This window comes from Leguminivora glycinivorella, chromosome 3, assembly GCF_023078275.1.
Source record: "Leguminivora glycinivorella isolate SPB_JAAS2020 chromosome 3, LegGlyc_1.1, whole genome shotgun sequence".
Classification (NCBI taxonomy): domain Eukaryota; kingdom Metazoa; phylum Arthropoda; class Insecta; order Lepidoptera; family Tortricidae; genus Leguminivora; species Leguminivora glycinivorella.
The window spans coordinates 23,760,485-23,774,887 of record NC_062973.1 but is presented as its reverse complement, the minus strand read 5'-3'; the positions used below and the strand labels follow the sequence as shown (position 1 = coordinate 23,774,887).

The following is a 14,403-nucleotide window of genomic DNA, read 5'->3' as shown; positions in this document are numbered from 1 at the left end:
GCTTTGTCAGTAGACAAAGGCGGCAACTTTATAAAACGTCCGATTCAAAATTATCTCTGGTTTGAAAGGTTGACTTCCAGAGGAAAAATTGAATTTTGTACCGATGATCCGCTCACAATATCGCTCTGGTCTGCCCGAGTACCTAAATAGGTGTATTCAATGGAATTTGTTTTATATTAGGAATTTCCTCCCGCGAACGCTCCGGCTGTGGAATGAGCTCCTTGCCGAGGTATTCCCGATGAAGTACAATATGGGGTTCAAAAAAGGAGTGTACAAGTTTCTAATGGGTCGGCAACGCGCATGTGACACCCCTTGAGTTGCAGGCGTCCATAGGTTACGGTGACCGCTTTCCATCAGGCGGACCGTATACCTGTTTGCCACCGACGTGGTATTAAAAAAATAATTACAAATTGTTTGGAACTATTGTTTATATCCATGCATTTAATGGCTAGATCATCATGATGATCTCGATTGGGAAATGATATACAATTTTCAGCTCAATTTTTTTTAGTTAGGTTGCTAACTATACTGGCCTAAAATTAACTTGACCTCAACCGTCGGTAGGTGGGTGGGTACACTGTAAATGCATTGATGTCTACATTCAAGACTCGCAGGCATAGTACAAAATTGTCCATTATATTAATGGAATGGCAATACTTCGAATTTAAACCCTCGGCCAAACATAGGGCGTTTTGTTAGTGGAACGGAATGAATGAGCGCTGAATGCAAGCGTATTTGCGGATCAGCGGCGCAAATACGCTCGCAATCTGCTCCGTCTGGCGTACCGTGATCATTGCGCTCCGCTAACGCTGCGCTCTCAAAACGCGCATGTATGGCCAAGCTTTAAGAGTTTAGAACCAACTCTACCATGCGCGGATCCAGGGGGGGGGTCATGGGGGTCATGACCCCCCCCCCCCCCCTGGAGCCTAGGTTGGCCATACAAATAGACCACGTGACCCCCCCTCTGGGGCCTGGGCCTTTACCACGTGACCCCCCCCTGGGCACGAAGCTGGATCCGCGCTTGAACTCTACAATATAATAGCCGTAACATACTATAAGACCGATGTCTGAAGACAATCAAGAATGTGTAAGAAATGGGTTTACACAGCACAATAAAAACAACAATAAATTATTATATCTTTATTCAGTATAGCAAAATTACATTTTAAAGAGAGTGTATACAAAAAATAAGGTCTACACAAGGTCATCGTGTAGATGAAATATTTTCCAAAACCTTCACACTTCAGTATATTTTCGTCACAGCACATTTAGTCAAAAAAGTAAACCGTACAGTATAAGAAAATAAATATACACAAGAGAGATTTCAATAAATTAAAATCACCATTACAGTATACTTACTAAGTTAGTAACACCTTTTACTTATATTGAATTTGATATTTTATATTTCACATAAAGGACAAGATACACTGGCGGGATATGGTTATAATTTTAGTTCCTTGCATCTTACAGCCGACAGTCTTTAAAATTCATGATCTGAAAAATCATAATGCACGGAGTTTCATACAATTTTGCAACTGTCCTCACACACCCTTATTATGAATTTTCAGATTGATCTGACAGATTGTATACAAATGTTCTTTTTCAGATTGTCTGTTGCCGGCCTTACAGTATCTATTTTTAATATATACTCTGACAAACCAATATTGGCGGTAGAAAACAGCTCAGAATTAAAAATTTGTACGGGAGCTTTGTTTCTCTCTTTGAACTCACTTACCTATTTTATCCACTGACAAAGGCTGGCTGGGCAGATTATACATTCTTATTATCTAAAAATTAGTTATGCTGAGCATTGTTTATAATTTATCTAAATTTAATTTGTCAATTAAATTGGTTGGTTAGCTGGAAAGAAATATAATACTTAGAAAGCGTGGTCCACCAGTGTGCAGCATCCTTTATAATTCTTTGGAATATACAGCCTGGAAAAAATGGGCAGAAATAAAAAAAATGGCAACTTCGACGTGTAAGAAAGGGATGACACGACGGTGTTGCCAGTTATCAATGTCTACTCTTTTTTACCAGGCTGTACTTTGAACGCTAACACAGTTGATAAGTATTATAATAAATACACATCCCCTTATTCATAAACGTACACTAAAGTTATCAAGCCGACAAAGTTCGTTTGTCTCTATCCGACGTATCGGTGTGATAGAAAGGGACAAAATAACTTTATCTGCTTGATAACTTTAGAGTACGTTTATGCATAAGGAGGATAATAGATAAATTCACATAAAATTGTACTGATATTTCTTATAAGTTGGTACCTACTTACAAACCCATGGAGAAAAATAAAGAAATAGAAACTTTTGACATAACATTTTCAGGTTTCAAGAAGCATGAACGTAATAAGAAATGCATTACTTCTTATTTCATATTCTTCTTTGGGTATGAAAGATTTTATTACCAGATCCATTCTCCCCATTTTAATTTACGCTTAACTATACGTAACACCAATTTTATTGGTCTAACTAACAATAATATGTCAAAGTAGCTAATACATGTCCGCACTGTACGACGACTTTGTAATTTTATTTTAGACGTTTGACCACTATCACACCTGATGGTAAGTGACGATGAGGTATGAGGTCTAAGGTGGAGCACGCTTACCCTTTTTTGGCGTAAGTGAGAGAGAGAAAAAGAGAACTCTTTCTCGTTCCCACTTACAGGATAGTATGTGGTTGACCTTGGTTCAGTACGGTCATGTGTTAACAGCTTAACTCAAGTGGTATTCAGAATTAGACAGATTATGAAAAATAAATAAAAAAGTCCGCGTGAGAAGACCCACGAAAATAAAAATCAAAAGACCATTATATGTATCTTTTTCATCTACAATTTTCTATTAGGGATGACGACTACTTACAAAAAATGGCATTCTGTTTAGTCCGTCAGTTAGATCGTCCAAAAATACTGAACACACATTTTTCGCTTTTTCTAATTAATGAAAAAATACAAAGATCATCAAAGTTCCGTAGTGGAGGCTTGTGACGTCACTTCTAAGTAAAAATTGTACCTAGGCGTGACTTCACGCGAAACTTCAACGCACTGTACCGTCGACATTTTTCGTTTCGGAGAAAAAAAAAATACGTGTCTGAAATTCTTTGACAATCTAACTGACAGACTAATTAGTTTTTTTAGTCGTCTCGCCTATTCTGAATAGATTACTCAGATACACTGATACACTCGCTTTGTTAGTAGAAAAAGGCAAAAAATATTATTTATTAACTTACCGCGTTACTTTTTTTTATTTGCCCCCTTTCCTGCTAACAACGTGGATTGGCTAGAGTTATAGTAGGTATAGTTAACTTTGTAGCATTGAGGACATATTGATATGCGGTCAAACAATTTTGTCGCTAGAAAAAAGCGTAGAGACGATTAACATTCGTCCCTTTTTTTTTAAATTTGCCGCTTTTTACTAGTGACGAGTGGCGGCTGGTGAAAATTTCTGCTAGGCAACACTGAGCAAAAAGAAACCTACCTTAACATTAGGTACTTTACTAGTAGGTAATTAATTTTAGGCAAGCCGGTGGGGATTGGCTTGTATAGACCAGCCGCTACTGCTAGTGACATAAACGGCTTGACAGACTTTAGTTGATAAACCTTTAATTTACAAGATAAACTATAAATATACATATGGCAACACTGATTTAAGAACGATGGTATTTACCGTAGTCGCGCGTGTTACACCTTGATCATAAAATAAATTCAATATTATTAGTGCTGAAATAGGTGACTTGAGGTGATAACAATGTTACAAAATTAACCATATGCACGCTCAGCAACACAAGTAGCTACAATCTTGTTGCTACTCCTGTTGCTGACTGTACAAATATAAATCGTAGCATAAAATAGAAATGATTAAAAAAAACCTACCCTAGGAGTCAACTTCAGAAGTCACTGCATTCTGTCATATGGTTATATTAATAGAGATGACGACTACACAAAAAAATGGCATACTGTTTAGTCCGTCAGTTAGATCGTCCAAAAATACTGAACACATATTTTTCGCTTTTTCTAATTAATGAAAAAATACTAAGATATAGAGCATCAAAGTTCCGGGGGCTTGTGACGTGACGTCACTTCTAAGTAAAAATTGTTCCTAGGCGTGATGTCACACGAAACTTCAACGCTCTGTACCGTCGTCATTTTTTGTTTACGAGAAAAAAGAAAAAATACGTGTCTAATATTTTTTAGATAATCTTATTAACGGACTAATTAGTTTTTTAGTCGTCTCGCCTATTAAAAAGTTATTTACCTGATATTTTTTTATTTGAACTTACTTCGCACAAGCATTTTAACGTCAAATTGGGTTATTCCTAGTAGGGATAAGGTAGAGGTAGTTACTGTCAAGTTGTAATCAGGGCGCACCTTCAGAACGCAATCGAGAATTCGCACGAAGCGCTTTGCTTCTTCTTTTCTTATGCGCACTGCCAAGGAGTGCAATTCCTTGCCGGCGGCTATATTTCCGAGCTCATATAACCCGGCAACCATCAAATCAAGGGTGAACAGGCATCTTCTGGGCGAGCTCACTCCATCGTAGGCCACGTCTTTGCCTTTGGCTAGTCTGTGGTCAAGAGTAAGCCCATTCATAATAAAAAAATAACCGACTCAACTCAGTGGCGATTTGTTTTACCGTTAAGTCGGTTTCGTCCTAAAGGTACGAGTGGTAACTATTTGGAATTGTTTACCCATCATTTACCAGTGACTTTTGTGGCCGACAACAATAAGTTAGTTACAAAACCACGCCATATCAGTGGCCCTCACATAAGCTAATTCATTGCACAACTTTTAAAGCATTTTTATAAAGTTTGACACTTGACTTTCTCATGAAACTTAACCCTTAGATGCATATGGTATCAGAAACGATATCAAAGTGACACAACTGGATATCAGATTGATGACAATATGAGACTGTCATACTCTGTGAAAGTTTAAAATTGACGTGGATTTCAATTCTTCTTATTTTGTAAGTGGAACCTACACGATACCATGCATTTAAGGGTTAAGTATGGCCTAGTGACCTAAAGTGCATTTGTTTGAGTACACTAAGGATGTCGATAATTAATACTCATTTAGATAAGTAACATAATTATAGCAATAGAAGATGAATACTAATGCAAACTTTATAAAAATCCTTGTACAATTAGCGTTAAAAGTAGCTGTTTTACTCATGTTCTATACCTACTAGAATTTTATTAATAATTAAACAATGAAAACACTGCCAATAGAAAAATACTAAACATCTAAAATGAACGTCTTAAAATTCATAATTTTTAACGAATTATAATTCTAAACACAACTACTGTCAGCTCTGACTATAACAATGTCAAACATAAACCTTTCAATTCAGATTTCTTATCGTATTGCAATAAGCTAAACATCCAAATTATAAACAATTCAATTATTTTTGGAGTCGGTACCAGCCTGTGTATGGTTGGGTGGGTCAAACAGGCAATAGCAAGGCGACGAACAGGTCTGGTACCGACTACAAAAATAATTGAATTGTTTATAATTTGGATGTTTAGCTTATTGCAATACGATAAGAAATCTGAATTGAAAGGTTTATTATTTTTGGCTTTTTAGTTTCTCCGTGTTTTTAGTGGTTCCTAGTGATATTATATGTATCAGTCCGAATACATATACAGTAGTGAAAGAATTATCCTTAAACTCCTAACCATTGAGGAGTTGACCTTCCATCATCAGCTCAGCCACATAAAATTATTACCATCAGACGTAAATACTGGTGTACCTTTGAAAAATAGACTAAAAACATTACATGTGCCTATAACATTTGAAGAGTTCCCTCGATTTCTCCAGGATTCCATCATCAGACCCTGACTTGGTGCCAATGGGACCATCTCGGGGTTATACCGGTTCGATCAAAAAAAAAATTTTGAAAATCGGTCCACGATTCTCGGAGATATCGAGTAACATACATACAAAAAAATAATAAAAAAAAAAAACATTCAGTCGAATTGAGAACCTCCTCCTTTTTTGAAGTCGGTTAAAAAATAACAAAAAGCAAAATATGTAGAATGAGGAGGCATACTCAAAGGCTATGACAGATGGCGCCACCCTATTAGTCCATTGGGTCCATTGCACTTGCATTGCACAGATATAGAATTTCAATATCTGGGCGACCGAGCTTCGCTCGGTTCTGTTTCGTATCCTTGACCTGTGTCGCCATCTAGTTCGAAAATATATAGTACCTACATCGATCAATCGAAAGAACTCTCAGTCTTAACAACACAACTACTCCACACGAGATGGCGCGCGTTTCGTCACAAAAGCTCAGTGTATTTTTCTATTCGTGTTAGCCTTGACCTGTGTCGCCATCTAGTCTTTGAAGTAAATAATACTTACATCGACCGAAAGACTTCTGTCTCAACAGTACAACTACTCCACACGAGATGGCGCGCGAAGAAAAAGGCGTGAAAACTCGAAAATTCGCGTTTTCCGGGACCTAAGGATATGTTAGATCGATTTTTCACCCACTAAAACCCCCACATAACAAATTTCAGCGAAATCGTTAGAGCGGTTTCCGAGATCGTCGGTATAAATAAATAAATAGATAAATAAATAAATAAATAAATAAATATACAAGAATTGCTCGTTTAATAGTATAAGATACGTGAGAGCGCGAAGATGACATGTTTTTTCTCTCTCTCACATATGAATGACAGTGACATGCCTAGACAATAGGTGACGACTACATAAAAATGGCATTCTTTTTAGTCCGTCAGTTAGATCGGCCAAAAATACTGAACACAAAATATTCGCTTTTTCTAATTAATGAAAAAATACAAAGATATTGGCTTCGTGCGAAGTGCATGGAGGGGGTAAGCAAAGCGATCGCAGTGCTTGCGGTGGTCAAAATCGACACTGATTGTGGTTGTCATCTATCAAAACTCATACAATATAATACAATGTGTAATGTTTGATATGGGGCATCAATGTTGTTTCGTTGTTAATTGTACAAATAATGGCATAAATAGTCGTTGCACGTTCTATGCGTTTCTTAGAGCACACTGGAAATAGGATCAAAGAACTAAATGGATAGCTACGGTGAAGAGAAAACGTAAGTGACATGTCAAAACAAAACATTATAATAAATTATATTTAAGCTTTGTTTACCTAATATTGTTCAATAGTCTGTTAGTATTTGTCCTACCGTAAAAGATTATGCTTAAAGATTCAGGCCTAGCCTGGGAATAGCCCCGTGTCGGATATTTCTGTGGCCGCGGACATGACTAGGTACTTACGTTTAGATTTGTTTTATACGGCATTAACGGGACGGAGGTTTAGCGAATACCATATCACTAGCTCGAAGAACTTGTACCATTACTCCTATGTTCTTCAAGATTCCTTATATGCCCTGCCAGCACCAATTTATTGACTCTTTCTGTAGTCTGGGGTTGGAAGTTTATACCGTGAGCACAGACCAACCCCTATAGACATCTATTACAAGACGACTCGCGGTCGCCAGCCTTCCTAGTATTTGCACTGATATAAGCGCGGGCGCTCGCCGTGCCCGATCAGTATCGACCAAGTAACAGACCCGAAAGCAGCGCGTGTTTTTCGCACAAAAAAATTGGAAAAGGGTATTTTGATGCCTTAAAGATGTCCACCTGTAGTGTGAAATGGTGTGGAAAGGTAACAAGAAGCTCAAATTTAAAAACAGACGGCATTACATTCCACAAATAAGTCATATTTATAATTTATTCAGAGCCGGCATAGGTCAACTTACATTGGCCACTTACGCGTCAGTAGAGGGACAGTCATACTTCTGTCCCTTTTCATCTGGCGCGACTGCCCGCCGTCCTTGAAACGGCCAATCACAGCGCGCTTAACACATTCCCCGCCCGCTCCTCGCACCCCAAACACTGGTGACTCGTATCGCGAACCAAATATACAAGACTGCCACTCTATAGGAGGTTCTCTGTGACCGTGAGTAATGCTTTGGAAACTGATTTTTGGTATTATATCCATGTCTTTATAATCTATCTACCTAAATTACACTTGAAATAGTAGCTCTTGTTATTCGATTTATTTAAAATTAACGAAAAATCGTTAAAATATAATGTTTGTTTACATGTCCTTTTTTGACATTTTCCACTTCAGGTTCACATGGTAGTGGGCGTAATTGTCGTGCACGTAGCCAATAGAGCATCAAAGTTCCAGAGTGGGGGCTTGTGACGTCACTTCTAAGTAAAAATTGTACCTAGGCGTGATGTCACGCGAAACTTCTACGCACTGTACCATCGTCATTTTTCGTTTACGAGAAAAAAGAAAAAATACGTGTCTAAAATTCTTGGATAATCTAACTGACGGACTGATTAGTTTTTTTAGTCGTCTCGCCTATTGCACAGGCGCCGCCTGGCGGGATAAAATGTCAGTGTGCCTCCTCATTCTCAACCACCTATTACATAATAAATTATGAATACACACAGGAACATAAAAACGGGACAGTATGGCAACTTCCAACTTTCAACTGCCCCGTTTTTCATTGCTCCCGAAACTTAACAACTATCCGACAATATTAAATTGACATCAGCTTTTTATCTGATAGTCTAACTTTTTTATTCTAATGATGATGACGATGATGGTAGTAAGTAAAAGAGCAGAACACCCGCCTGATTGGAAGCGGTGATCTTCGCCCATGGTCACAAGCGATATATATTATAAATAATAATTTTCAACAGTCACTTCCGCTTACATTATAGATGTCCTTTAGCATTCTACTTGCACGGAAGCCTCTTTGAAATATGTGTACACAACCTTAACGTGTGGCCATCACCTTAAGGTAATTTAAACATATTTTTGTCACTTTGACCGTTTTCGACCTAGTGCTTGGGATGCCTCCATCCCCCGAAGCCGACCTCCAGTTGTTTGGCGACGGCGATGCATAGCCGGTCTTGATTCGGGCCCGCGATCACCTGGAATTTAAACAGTAAGCAGAGAATAAATAAAATTACTGCATATGAAGTTCAGATCGTTTCACGAACGCTGGCATGAATGGAATGAATGAACAAAACTATGATTGTAGGAGTGACACCTGGGGACCGATTTTTGAATATCGAACGCATTCTGAATTCGCCGTTCGAAAGTCGTAGCATTACGTCGTTTTCCACAAACTTTCGAACGGCGAATTCATGCGTTCGAGATTCAACAATTGGTCCCCTGTCTCGTCAATATGCAGTCATGTTAAATGTACATGTTACTAACAGCTATGGATTTTTATCCGAAATGAAATTGTTTTATAGGGGGTGGGGCCGGTTACCTTCGGGCACTGCAGTGAGGGTGGGGGGTGAATCTGTCCAGGTCAATCCCCACATCAAGTACTTGGGTCTTGTCCTGGACAGAAAGTGGACGTTCGAGGAGCACTTTGCGAAACTGGCTCCTCGACTCGTGGGGGCGGCCTCGGCTCTGGGCCGCCTATTACCTAATTTGGGAGGGCCGAATACCCCATGTCGGCGCCTATATGCGGGGGTCGTCAGGAGCATGGCGCTCTACGGCGCGCCCATTTGGGCTGAACGACTGACGACACGCGCAAAGGCACTGCTCCGTCGGCCACAGAGGTTAGTGGCCCAAAGAATGGTGAGGGCCTACCGCACCACCTCTCACGCAGCGGCATGCCTTCTTGCCGGCACCCCACCTTGGGAGCTGGATGCGGGGGTGCTGGCGGGGGCTTAAGGCTGCTTTCAAAAAAAACGTCAAAATAATGTAAAATTGATAGTTTTAGTCGGTGAAATACTACACTTTCCGTTATCCAATGGATTTATTTACTTCAAGTTTCAGTTAGAGCGTCTTATTATCTTGATTTTTGTAAGACTGGATTTTTGAAAACTAACTCACTGAATTAATTATGAATTTTTCTCTAATGCACGTTTAGAAAAACTCACATATAGAGCGGAATTAGTCGATCTTATTTGTAAAATTTGGACAATTTTGAATACTAAAACAGGTAAATTTATAATTAGTATATCCTGTACTGCAATCTTCTCAGACTACATTTTTATTATAAGGTTTTGAAAAAGAGTAAACGAGGCTAAGACGAATTCAATTTTTTTCAGAAATCACCCAAAATTAAGTGTCAATTTCTTTGAAAATCTACATCACATCGAAGTAATTTTTGTACTTAATTAATCTGCAACGTTTACTTAAATTGCTTTTATGCCTTAGTAATTATAAATTGCTATTATAAATTTTTGGCAATTTTTTGAAAACGAGCCTTCACCGGTACAATTGTTACCACTTTTGGACATTTTCTCATATTTTGTTAGACCAAGTAGAAAAAGTCCTATAATGTGATATATATTTGTAAACCACTCGCAAAGCCCTTTAATTTGATACCACACACGGTATGATCGAGCGCTCGGTTGCGATTTCACTGTTTTTCACACGAAAGCCCTCTTAAAGTGGAAGCCAGGGAGCGAGGAGAGGTCCCGGACGCTGAGGAAGCCGAGAGAAGGGAGCGGGCTGCCGCGGAGCGCCTGAAAGAAAGATGGAGGGATGCCTTGGAGAATAGCGCCTATGGAACCCGAACCATAGGTGCTATCCTCCCAGTGATGGACGAGTGGCTCAGCCGCAGGAGGGGGGCCCTAACATACAGGATGACGCAGGTGGTGTCCGGACACGGCTGTTTCGGACATTACCTGCACAGAATACGGAGAGAGCCGGGGCCTCACTGCCACGAATGCGGCGCAGCGGACGACACGGCCCAGCACACTTTGGAAGAGTGCGGTCGCTGGGCTGCTGAAAGAGCCACCCTCAGGGCGGCGACGGGGATGGCGGACCTCTCGCTACGCAGCGTAGTAGAAGCTATGCTGGGTAGCGAGAAAAACTGGAATGCGGTGGTTTCCTTCTGCGAAGTGATCATATCGCAGAAGGAAGAAGCAGAGAGGAGCGAGAAGCAGCCGCAGACGCTCTTCCGCTACGACGCAGGCGGCAGGGTCGAAGGCGAAGAGCGTACGCTCGCCTCGAGCCGTAAGGGGTATTACCCCCTGATTGAATGCCAGCGAGGGGGATCAAGCGTCTCTGATCCCCCTCTTTATGCAGGTGCCTTGGCCGGGCAATGCCGGAGGGCGCCGTGGTGAATGACATGATGACAACATCGATCCCAGCGCGCCCTCACGAACGGCAAAGAGGATAGAACGCCGGAGTGGGTTTAGTGGGTAGGGCCAAGTTTCCCCCCTCTCGACAGGGGAGGGGAAAGAAACGGCGAGTCCCACACATCGTGCGTAACAGCATTCCCACTCCGTCAAAAAAAAAAAAAAAAAAAAAAAAAAAAAAAAAAAAAAAAAAAAAAAAAAAAAAAAAAAAAAAAAAAAAAAAAAAAAGGTCCCCATACAGTCCCACTGGCACAGAGGTGGCCGGTAGACCCAGTAAGTTGTACAGCACTCCTGATTCTCTAGTTAGAGAATGGATGGATGATACTGATTTTTAAACCTGTATTGGAAAAGGCAGCCAAAGATAGTCATTGGTCGATGTGTGATTGTGTGTTTCTGGCAGTATATTATCTGTATAGCAATTGGCAGGCCCCCACACATCCCCACAGGAACAGAGGCGGCGGGTAGACCTAGCACGTTAAACAGCATGGTGTATAACACTCCTGATGCTCGAGAAAACACTCCGTGGTGCCGATGAGCAGGCCTAGTAATCACTGGATACTATTGTATCCAGATTGGAGTTAGACGAAAGCTACTTACAGCGAAAGAGATTCCGCGCTATCTGTAGTCGCAGTTCGTTACAGAAAGGGAGTGCACGTTTTAGAAGACACAGGGATATCTAATATATCGATGGATGGCTGGATAGAATGAAAGGTGGTACGATGGCAGGATGGCTATATGACTAAACTCACAGATGTCATATATACCATAGATCAAGCAAACGTATCTACTTAGCGTGTCAAATGAACTCAGTGAAATCCACTGAGTTGTCCGTCTTTACTCGCAGCTTGCAGCTTTCGGGCGTCAATTTTTGTAAGTTGAAGTCAACCAAAACATAAAAAATGCCTTGTTACGTGATATTCAATTGCAACAACACAAAAATTATGAACAATCAAGAGCCTGAGACATATTTAAAATTACAGGCAAGAATCAACTTCAGTACAAAATTTGACACGCTCGGCCCCTATACAAATATATGAATTTGTTTCTTCTATCTAAATTAAGTTCTGTGACTAAACTGATCATGTTAATTTCTCTCTGTCAAACACACAGTCGTTGGTCGATGTATATATGCAGTTTAGTACCTGTATAGCAATTGGCAGATCTCCACACATCCCCACAGGAACAGAAGTGGCGGGTAGACCTAGCACGTTAAACAGCATGGTGTATAACACTCCTGATGCTCGAGAAAACACTTCGTGGTGCCGATGAGCGGGGCCCGTGAACACTGGGTAGAGAAACACTCCGTTCGTGCCCAAGGTTCGCTGAAATATCATTAGATTAATTTTTAGTAAAGTCGCCGTCTATAGAATTTGTAAACAATGTAAAATGTCTTTAATTTCCATTGTAACTCATCAGATACTGGCTAAATCCATGTGTTATTTAATCAATTCATATCGCATAATGATCCTCAACCTTTAAAATTATAAGATTGTGCTAGAATATTGATATTTTATAGAATGATTTTTTCAGTAGGTACAGATGGTGCTTTTTATACTTACGCACTAGTGCGAGAAGTGGTTCATTATATGCAAGGTCGAAACTTCGGAGGGTGATCTGTACTGAATAACGTCGTACGATACACGTGCGAAAAGGAAATTCGTATCGAACTTCCTTTTTTACGCACTTGTATAGTAACGTACTATTTTACATTGTTGACAATTTCTATTGACGGCGATTTTACATATGGTGCTACTTTATCGCACTAGTGCGAGAAGTGGTACTTTCTGTGGCTATATCGATGCTTCGAAAGGCCATGTGTACTGAAAAACGTCACACAATACACGTGCGAAATGGAAATTCGTAACTCATGTCGATTTAAAGCACTACCTTCTGTCGTGTTTTGTTTGTGCCACTCGTTTTGTACCACTCGTTTCGAACTTTTTTGGAAAACTCTTTTTTGGAATTAGTATAGTAATGTACTATTATTTCATGGCCAAAATATATATACTCGTAAATACGATCAAAATGTAAAGAAAGTTATGGAATTAAATATACCTAACTTTTATGGCCAAGATTTATTTTGGATACTGTCATAGTTTTGCGGCTTAGGGGATTATACTTTGGGGTAAAGGCCGATTGGCACTGACTATGTTCTTTAATAGTTCTACTATGCTATGAGTTTAAATAGATATTTTTGTCAGAGTGAAACCTATGTTAGAAAGAGGCAGACATACCGTCATATGTTCTCTCAGCTTGTCAGCTCTCTCGCAGTAGTGGCTCCGTCTATGCTCCGGTATGAATAAATTAGTTTTGTCTATGAGAGTAAAGCCCAGTGCTTGTAACGAGCGCGTCGCACCGCCGTTTATATGTTTTAATAGTTCCACTAACAGGTTGCGTTGAATCTAAAAAAAAACAGGGGTTATTATATATATTCATCTTAATCTTTTTAATTTTTAACAAATGTGTCGCTTAACTTCAAAACTGGGTATAATGATTCTGCTATAAGGTTGATATATCTTATCTTTCAGATCATATTATATTTCAACCTTAAAGCAAAATGGATTTACCCAGGTTTGAAGTTAAGCGACACAAATATTGTCTCCTTAAAGTTACATTAGTATGATTCCGAAATGGAACTGAAACGACTACTTAATATGATAATAAAATTAGAATAAGATAGACATAGTTTTAATTCATATATTTTTTAAATCTAAATGAATTTCGTACCAATAGATCTTCCCAGTTATTTTTTTGCTTTTTGGAGAAAAAACTTCGTCACGAGGAAACCAGGTAATAGAGACTCCATAACTCACCAGATCAAGCAAACGTATCTACTTAGCGTGTCAAATGAACTCAGTAAAACTAAAATCCACTGAGTTGTTCGTCTTTGATCGAAGCTTGCAGCTTTCGGGCGTCAATTTTTGTAAGTTGAAGTCAACAAAAACATTAAAAATGCCTCGTTACGAGATATTTAATTGCAACAACACAAACATTATGAACACTCAAGGTCCTGAGACATATTTAAAATCACAGGCAAGTAACAACTTCAGTACAAAATCTGACACGCTCGGCCGCCATACAAATAGATGAACTAGTTTCTTCTATCTAAATCTAAATCTGTGGATGTTTTAATACGTAATTTGTGTGTAGTATATGAATTGTACCAACCTTAGGATTTGTCGGGTCTTGCAACATGTTTGGAATATCTTTCATAGAAAAGAATACTGATATCGATAATTCCACTGAGTTTTCTAGTTCTGAAAACTTTTCCTGTAAA

At 39.4% G+C, this 14,403-nt stretch overlaps 1 protein-coding gene across 1 annotated transcript in view; it reads right to left on the bottom strand.

Moving 5' to 3' along the window:
• Positions 1–8,196: 8,196 nt before the first annotated feature.
• LOC125224735 (fatty-acid amide hydrolase 2-A-like) overlaps positions 8,197–14,403 on the bottom strand; it is a 29,195-nt gene continuing 22,988 nt past the window's right edge. Inside the window, exons 8-11 of the mRNA XM_048128173.1 lie at positions 14,295–14,396; positions 13,361–13,528; positions 12,269–12,448; positions 8,197–8,951 (exon numbers count right to left, since the gene is read on the bottom strand). Of these exons, the coding sequence (XP_047984130.1) occupies positions 8,859–8,951; positions 12,269–12,448; positions 13,361–13,528; positions 14,295–14,396 (543 nt within the window). The 3' untranslated portion in view covers positions 8,197–8,858. The remainder of the gene's footprint in view (positions 8,952–12,268; positions 12,449–13,360; positions 13,529–14,294; positions 14,397–14,403) is intronic.